General features: G+C 38.7%; 1 protein-coding gene across 2 annotated transcripts in view; it reads left to right on the forward strand.

Annotated features, from left to right (window-relative positions):
* The window catches only part of TSHZ2 (teashirt zinc finger homeobox 2), a 505,591-nt gene extending 499,944 nt beyond the window's left edge, over window positions 1-5,647 (forward strand). For both annotated transcript variants that reach the window (XM_015148775.3, XM_015148776.3), the window contains exon 3: window positions 1,845-5,647. Coding sequence is in view for 1 of the 2 variants with exons in the window: in XM_015148776.3 (XP_015004262.3) it covers window positions 1,845-1,846 (2 nt within the window). In the remaining variant the exon portion in view is untranslated. The remainder of the gene's footprint in view (window positions 1-1,844) is intronic.
* Window positions 5,648-9,589: the final 3,942 nt, after the last annotated feature.

Here is a 9,589-nt window from a genome sequence, read left to right on the forward strand (position 1 = left end):
AAGTTGTAGTGAACCAAGATTGTGCCACTGCACTTCAGCTTAGGTGACAGAGCGAGGCTCCGACTCAAAAAAAAAAAAAAAAAAAAAGCATGGGGAAAGAAAAGACTAGAAGGAAATACAGCAGAATGTGAATGAGAGCTTTAAGCCTGGTATGACCATAGGTTAATGGTTTTCTTTTTTTCCCAAAAAACTTTATAGTGAAAAATCATACATTATGTATTTTAATTTCTAATTGCAGTAAAATACACATAACGTAAAATTTATCATTTTCACTATTAAGTGTACAGTTGAGTGGCTTTAAGTACATTCAGATTGTTGTGCAAACCTAACAATATCCATCTACAGAATTTTTCATCTTACAAAAGATGAAACTGAAACTGTGTTCAGAGTGAACAAGAATTCTTATTTCTTTTCCCATCTCATCCCCAGCCCCTGGCAACCACCATTCCTCTTTCTGTTTCTATGAGTTTGACTACCACCAGATACGTTATATAGTTATAACCATATAGTATTTTTCTTTTTGTGACTGGCTTGTTTTCACTTAGCATAATGTTCTCAGGATTCACCCCTGTTGTAGAATGTGTCAGAATTTCTTCCATTCCTAGGGCTAATATTCCATTGCATGTACGTACGTATCACATTTGCTTATCCACTCATCCGCTGGACACTTGGGTTGTTTCTGAGTTTTGGCTATTGTGAATAATGTTGCTATGAACATGGGTGTTCAAATATTCCTTCCACACATTATATTTAAAATATTATGTTTTTCTTTTTTTTCCTTTTTTTTTTTTTGAGACGGAGTCTCGCTCTGTCGCCCAGGCTGGAGTGCAGTGGCACAATCTCAGCTCACTGCAAGCTCCGCCTCCCGGGTTTACGCCATTCTCCTGCCTCAGCCTCCCGAGTAGCTGGGACTACAGGCGCCCGCCACCTCGCCCGGCTAGTTTTTTGTATCTTTTAGTAGAGACGGGGTTTCACCGGGTTAGCCAGGATAGTCTTGATCTCCTGACCTCGTCATCCGCCCGTCTCGGCCTCCCAAAGTGCTGGGATTACAGGCTTGAACCACCGCGCCCGGCCTATTTTTTTTCTTAATTTAAAGTTGCAACGTTTTGGCCAGTCTAGGTGGCTCACGCCTGTAATCTCAGCACCTTGAGAGGCTGAGGTGGGAGGACTGCTTGAGCCCAGGAATCTGAGACCAGCCTGGGCAACACAGGCTCTACAAAATAAAAACTAAACCTACTCAGGCATGATGGAGTGTGCCCGTCGTTCCAGTCACTCAGGAGGTTGAGGTAGGAGGATCACTTAAGCCTGGGAGGTCGAGGCTGTAGTAAGCCGTGATGATGCCACTGCACAAGTATAGTGACAGAATGAGATTCTGTCTTAAAAGGAAAAGAAAAAGAAAATTGCAACTTTCATTTTAGATACAGAGGGTACATATGCAGTTTGTTGCCTGGGAATATTGCGTGATACTGAGCTGTGGGGTATGGATCTCATCACCCAGGCAGTGAGCATAGTACCTGATAGGTAGTTTTTCAACCCATTTCCTCCTTCCTCCCTCCCCCGCCCCAGTAGTCCCTAGTGTCTCTTGTTCCCGTGTTTACATCCGTGTGTGCTCAGTGTTTAGCTCCCACTTATGAGTGAGAACATACGGTATTTAAATAGTTTTTGCTCGAAGTTGACTCCTCCTTTTCATGTTCCACGGTCTTGTTATATAACTATGACTTTACTCAGAACATTCGGACAAATAAAGTAGTGGAGGTGGGCAAGGTGATCACTCCGGGGAAAAATCACCTGGGCTACACCTCAGAAAATAATGCATCTTTCTGTTGTTCTGATTCCCATTACAGGACGAATGCCTTAGTTTCCACTTTCCAGCCTGGATCCCCTCACACTGAACCCTTCTTCGCTGCACCATCCTGCTTCTGACATTGAACTCATTGAACTCCTCCTGACACCCTGGCTCCAAGAAGATTGCCAAAAAAAAAAAAAATCACCCCAGCCATTTCTCTTCATCCTCACTAACAATTTGGTAATGAAGTATTGATTTCCACTTCTCTGCTTATGGGCGATATTAGATTTTCATTGATAAACTGCAATGGGGCTGTCTCGTCTCCACAGTACCCTTTTCACTGTCACAAGAAAACAAAGTGCCACCGAAGAAAAGTAATGACTGAGAACATTGATGTACTTATTTTGTCAGTTTGTAACAGGAAAGTGGGGGGGAGTATAAGTCTTCATAGTTTAATGTCCAAGTGGGCTGCACTAGATATAGACACTTGGAGGCTTACTTTTCATGGTAATGTCCATTTCCTATTTATGACCCCTCTGGGAACGTTTGTCTAAAGGAAATGTTTCTGTTCAGTGTAACAATTACGGTTGCACCTGGATTGCCCAGTCCTGCCCCTGCACTAGGGGGCCATTAATCACTGCAAAGTAGAAGAATTATTGAGTTAAACCAGAGTTTGAGCCAAGAAAACCCCTGAACAATGTTCATCTTCTGTGAAACTTGTTCAAATAGTTAAGCTTAACCATGTTGCTGCCAAAGACTTTTCCTATGCAGTGGTGAGGCACTTTGATCATCATCATTATCTTGATTGGTTTAAAAAAAATAGTTTTAAGCACACACCACTGTCGTATGAGAACTGCAAATTGGGAGAACTGGTGAAATGCAGAATCTGAGAGAATGCGAGAAGATGAGATCACTGCAGGGTACAAAGTTCTGCAGCAGTCTTTTCTGGTAATCCCTTTCTGCAGAACTTGATGTTTATGGGCTCTAAAACGCAGCTTAGCTTAAGAAGCAACAGAAAGCATGAAATAGGGTGTCCATTTTAAATGTGTTCCTGCAACTTTTTTCATTAAAACTTTGAGGGCCCAATTTTAATTTGTGGAATATTCCCGTTAATAATGAGATCTAATTAAGACATCCATTAAAAGCCCGTTAAAGTTAATTTAACGTAAAAATTCCAATAGAACTGTATTAGATTTTCTCCATTAAATTAACGTTATGGATTTTTAACGGATGTCTTAATTATACGTTATTATTAACGGGAATACTGTATTACACAGATTAAAATCAGGTCCTAAGTCAACTTGGAAAAGCTAAGAGCATGTTTTAATATTAAAAGTCTTGCATACCTAGTGCACAGTTTGGAGACGCAAGGATAGATCTGTTTACTCTAGTTGAACATTTTCTATACAATTGAAAGCAACCTATAATAGATAAATCCATCATTGCATTTAAACAATGAATTTCCTTATTCTCAAAGGACAAATAAGTCTGGATTATGTGGTAAATTGCTACTCAGCTATGGTGAAATATTTATACTATTCCAGGCACAACACTAGGAACTATATGATTCTGAAACAAAAGGAATATTTTCTGTTGTTGCTTTAATTACCAAGGTTATTTTTTTTTTAATCTCAACACTGACAAAATGAAACCAAATATCTCTTCCTCACCATTTCTCAAAGAGGCTGCCTGTTGGAATTGTTTTGGGAATTTTGACATGATCCCTAAATTCAACATTGGGATTAAAAAAAAAAAAAAACCTTCTTATTTACCTCCTAGGGAAAGTGTTGCCCTTATGCCACATATAATAGCAAATTGCTTTTTTTATGGCATGCATAACCTAGATGGGAAAAAATATGGCGCTTCAGGGAAGGAGGGAAAAAGTAAATGAAGTTCCAGGAATGTCATTCTGAAGTAATGAGGCATGGACAGAAAATATACCCCTCACATCATCGGATTGAGATGGCAGTCGAAATAGCTTCATTGAAGTGTCAGCACTCATCCATCAATCAATCACCCACAAGGAAAAATAGCAACAGTACAACCGGGCGGCTTTTATGGGATTTACTCTTGGGCATAGGGAATAGCGGCTCAAATGTAGTTCTGACATGAAAAGCAAGGTGCTGATATTATTTTTTATGATGGGAGGATCATAAAGTGAATTGAGAACAGTGAGGTCTGTCTTTGCTTAACCTATTCAACCAGAAATGAATGGAGCTCGACTGGAAAGGAACAGTCTTCGGATGGGTTAAGATTGAAGGGTGGACTGGACTCTACTGAGCACCGTCCTTCAACAAGGAAATTCTATTAAAGGAAAATCAATGCATTAGCATTGGGGTTCTTGAAGCTGTTAAAAATTGTCTGCTCCAATCCAGGGTTATTAGGCCAAAGTTACATAATTCACATCTCACTGCAACCATCCAAAAGCAGATTCTCAAGCCCTTGCTCCAATGGGGGGAGGAGATCAATACAATTCCCAATTCCATGGAAATTGTTTCCCTTCTAAGAAAGAAAAAATAAACCATCTGCTTCAACATATAATCGATATGGTTTTGTTAGCGCAATTTCTATGGTGGGATGGGGTGGGAGGTGAGATTCAAAAATATTGATAAATTTGGTAAGACTGGTAAATTGCCGCCAGGCAACCATGCATGTCACTGCTGAGGGATGGCTGCTAAGGTTCACCTTAGAAAACAAGATCTGGGCTGGCACTGGGGCATACACTTGGCTCTCAGCATATTCCTAGAGGCCAGGCCTCTCTTCATTTGGCCAGCCCTCTGAGGCTTCTAGAAACTTCTTTCTGGTGGAAAAAAACTAAATAACATAAACTCAGGAGAATGTCTTTATCCACCTTCATACCACTGCTTTCTTTTCCCTGAATAAAAGACAGTTCTGATAAGTGAGAACTTTAGAATTGGAAAGGATGATGTGCAAACATAATGCAAATTACCCTCAAGTATCTCCATTCTGCCACCACCTCTTGGTACCAGTAAGAAGGAGAGATCGCCTTTTCTTCCCCATCTGTCCTTGCAGCTAAGACCACCAGCCACCTGCAAATTGAGATGCCCGTTTAAAAATGTATATGTCAACATTTAAATGTTATGTATTTGGCCTTATTTTGTAGTTCAGCAAATTCTCCAAATACACAGCATGTTACAAAGCACTGGTGGCACAGGGAACAACAGGAAATGATATTTATTTAGCAAATTCATTTAACAAATATTGTTGGACACCTGTTATGTGTGACACTGTCCTAGGCACTGTGGGATAACAACAGTAAACACTTCACACAACAGCCTGGCCTTCCTGTTGTTTTACAAGAGCTCCTAAAGATAGCTGATACCAAGACACTTGAGGGACACAGTTCATGTAGAACTAAAATATTAGTATTTCAGAATAAGGATTTTTTTTTTTCCTAAAAAGCATACAGAGAGGAAATAGCTTAAAAATAGGTCAAGACCTAAAAACAGAATATGTAATCATGAAATAAATTGGATAACCCAGATAGTCCCCACAGAATTTCTTTCAGGTCACAGATTTCTTAAAACTCACCCCTAAAATGTGCCTGCTTGGTTGTTTGAATCTTGCATAATTAATGTCACAGGCACAAGCCGCTGAACTTAGTTGAGATGGAGAAAACAAACAAATGCAATGACATATCTGAGAAGCATTTATGTAACTCTGGTTAAGTGGTGAGGAGGGGTGTATGAAGACAGTGTGCATGCCTATGTGTGTGTATTCATATATATGTGTATACATATGAATTTCACTGTTATTTTCCAGGGTCTATGGACAATGTGGCAGTAAGAATCTATGATGTTCTGAAACTTTTCACAGTAAATCCAAAGATTACAGACCTTACAAGGTGCTTGCATTCTGTTGCTTTTCCATCTGTCACTTCTCAGGTTATTTGACTGTGTTCAAACCTTCTTTTCTTTTTCGTTGAGTTTCATTTTTTAAGCTTGTTAAATGCTTTTGTTTAAAAAAAAAAAAAAAAAAACCCAAATGTCATTTTTCACATTATCCTCTCTTCTCTGCAACAAGGATAGTAAGATGTAGATGAATGCAAAAATAATAACAACAATACAGAAATATATTAAAGGCTTTAAAATATGCACATATGTACTTCTAAAGAGCAATAACGGTAGTATCTATTTCGAAGATACATTAGGCAAAAAAGAAATCAAAACTGAAATTTTCGTGTATTTTTCCCCTTGTAAGATGTTAAAATGCTAATTTCATTTTCTCCTTTCCTCTATGTGGCACTTTCTCAAAATATCTATGAAATACTTTTAGACAAAGATTGAGCTGGAGAAAGAGATACAAATCTCCATCCCCCTAGACAGAGAGACATGTTTCCATTGTAGGAAGGCATTAAACATTTTGAAACTTGTGAATCATCTTTAGAATTTCTACTGGGGAATTTTACCTCTTCATCCGAAGTAAAAGCCACTTATCTCCTTTGGTTCCCAGTGACAGATTCAGAGGCATACGCGGATATACAATTTTCAGGCTCTAGTTAATCTTCTTCCAATAGTTACGAACAATGGGCTAACGGGCGTGGGTGTTTCTCCAAAAATTATTCATGCACAAGGCAGCCCAAAGCTTCAGGGAAAACTAGAAATGTGTTATGGATTAGAATAGGACTGTTTTAAAATGCCAGGACCAGGTGGAACGCTATTTCTGCAACAGGACTCTGTCCATTTCCTTTGGAGCAATATATTCCAAGTAAAATGGCTCTTCCAAGGAATGGCACCCTGACTTGACACCCTTCGGTATACAAATTATTTTACCAAGAGCCATGATTATTATTAAGGCCTTTTAAAATACAGGCTGTTTGAAAAAAGACATTAAATATTCACAGCCCTTTGTATCATGTTTAATGCTTAAAACAGCTTTTAGAAGTACAAGTGATAACTTTTTGGTAAGAAACCCCAGGAGAAGTCAAAAAATTTGAACAAAGGCATTACAAAAAAAAAAAAAAATCTAACCACTCCATTCAACTCTTTCGGAAAATAAATTTCAATGTGTTCAATGAATTGTCTTGAACCTGAAACCTGAAACATTTGGATATCAGTCCCCTGCCAGTAGCTAATATTAACAGAATGTGAACAATCATACAATTATGTCTCAAATGTGAAGACTTTGTATGGTAATATTTTCACTTTCTAAATGACCCTATAACATTCAGGAATTATAGATGTGTATCTATGTTTTTTAAGTGCAGAAAGTTCAACCAGTCTTCAGAGAAGTAACAGTGATGTCCATTGTGCATTGAAATAAATATTACAAACATTCCAGTTTTGCAATACAATACTCGAGCTTTCGAACACATCAGATGCTAGAATGTGTAATGCAAGTCAAAAAAGCTGACATACAAAACAATTCCCATTTGGCTCAGGGTTCCTAAATGTCACAATATCTTGGGTTACAATACACTTTTTGATCTCCTGATGATGTCCTTCTAATCCCTTCTGACTTTGATTCCTAACAGCCAGGCACTGTTAGCATGAATCATAAACTTCCAAACCCCTTTAAAATCAAGAAGCTAGCTGATCATACAGCCTTTTTAATGGCCGACCAGTTCTTGTTCTCCAAAGCTTTTGCACCTTTTTGGGAAACCTGACATCAAACACATTTATGTCATCTATTTGCTCCCTTGCATTAACTCTAGATTTTTTTTTTTTTAATTTCTTTTAGAAAGGGCAGGGGGGAAGTGGGTCAGAGCGAGTTTCAAGAATCACATTCATCCTTGCTCTGAAGGAAAGCGTTTACTTGCCAGCAAAGAAAGGCAAACACATTTTTATATTCAGAAAGCAGACCGGTCATTTTCAAAGAAAAATGACTGCAACCATACCTGTAGAATGTTTCTGTGCAAACGCACTAATTTTCTATCACCTGCATGCTGTATATAATACATTTGCCTGTATACTAGGAAGAAAACCCAGGCTGTTTTCCCCGAGTACAATGCCGCTTGGATGGCTGGGAGCGTAAGCCTTCCGTGCATTTGTATAGTGTACATATTTGTATATACTAACTATATCGCCATGTATGAACACAGATTTTGTTATATTTGCTTGTTTCTGTTTCCTACCAAACTGGCCCACAATGGGGATTCTTTTGTATAGAAAAAATATGCTTGTAATTTTTTCCTGGTCATTCTCTTTCAATAGCTTATGAAAGAATTAGATCTGAGTTTACAAAGAAACTATAAGAACCAAGTTTGTCTGTCTGCATGAGTCCCGTCCAATTGCTGGATCTAGGGAGGAACCAACGTCCTAATTCAGAGTTTTCCTTTTACAGGCATGCTTTACCCCCGTGGGAAAACTGCACACTCATCCATGTAGAATTATTCTCTTTGTATTTTATCTAATAGTGCCTGAAAATTTTTTTAATGTCTTCTTAGAGGAAGAATTCATAATTGTCAAAATTTGAAACATTAGCTTAATTTTGTTTTTATGACCTCGAGATTCTTCTCCTTATTTATTCGGTTGCTGTTGTAATGGGGCCCCAGGCCATTCCTGATATCGGCGTGTTCTTCTTCTGCATTAAGGATGTTTTTGAAATTACAGAGATTATTGAGCCAACAGGCTGTTTTAATCAAAACCATGTTTCACTTGTTTTTGATGATTATAAATTGTCCTCGCAATGAAAAAAAAAAAAAAAACTTTTCTGCTAGGAAGATTATACCACCCTGTGGCCAAACAGATTAATCACAGATAGGCATCTATGCCCACTTCTCTGGGATCTGGAAAATTCTTCCCTTGGCTGACCCCAATTTCTTTTACTCCCCATCATCCTGAATATTAGCTTTCAATGCAGTCACTATTTGAAATTTCCAAAGGCTTTGCCGCATTGTCACTGCCCAAAGACAACCAACCAGCTGGAAATGATGGCTTTCCTGCTTGAAACAAGGGGGCCAGGTGCGGTGGCTCACGCCTGTAACCCCAGCACTTTGGGAGGCCGAGGCAGGCGGATCACTTGAGGTCAGGAGTTTGAGACCAGCCTGGCCAACAAGGCAAAACCTCGTCTCTACTAAAAATACAATAAAATTAGCCGGGCGTGGTGGCACTTGCCTGTAGTCCCAGCTACTTAGGAGGCTGAGGCAAGAAAATTACTTGAGCCTGGGAGGCGAAGGTTGCAGTGAGCTGAGATGGTGCCACTGCACTCCAGCCTGGGCAACAGAGTGAGACTCTGTCTCAAAAAAGAGAAAAAAAAGAAAGAATTTTCAGAAAAAGTGCTCCCTTTTATGTCCCGTGGTGCCACCATCCTGTCCTCCTTCGTAATCATGAACAATCTGATCTTGATCTCCCACATAACTTAAATCAAGCAAAAAGAAACATTCACAGCAGCCCCTTGCTGAATAAAAATGACTTTGTTTGGAGGCACTTAAGATGTATGCCTGAGTGTGATGCCGCAGCATTGAAATTATCTGTAGAAGGGAAATTTTTTTAAATACAATTTTATCACTAGAAATAAATTCCGATGGTGGAGACGAAGAAAACCCTTAAATTATATCACAAAAGCCATTATTTTTTGCATCCAAAGAGTTTTTTTTTTTTTTTAAGGAAAATCATTCTACTTTGAGAACTGTAATTAAAGCCCTAAATAACAGACACTACTTTTTTGAGCTATTGTGAAAAAATAACAACACACTCGCCAAGGTTGTATGGAGCCCCTGATTTCCATCAAAAAGGTTTCTATAAGTATATTATTTACATTTTTATACATGATAACTCTTTCCTTTGTGTTCATAAAAAAGTCTTTTTTTTTCCCCACTCAGCAGTTATTGGAAATAGACTG

This window comes from Macaca mulatta, chromosome 10 (assembly GCF_049350105.2).
Source record: "Macaca mulatta isolate MMU2019108-1 chromosome 10, T2T-MMU8v2.0, whole genome shotgun sequence".
Taxonomy (NCBI): Eukaryota; Metazoa; Chordata; class Mammalia; order Primates; family Cercopithecidae; genus Macaca; species Macaca mulatta.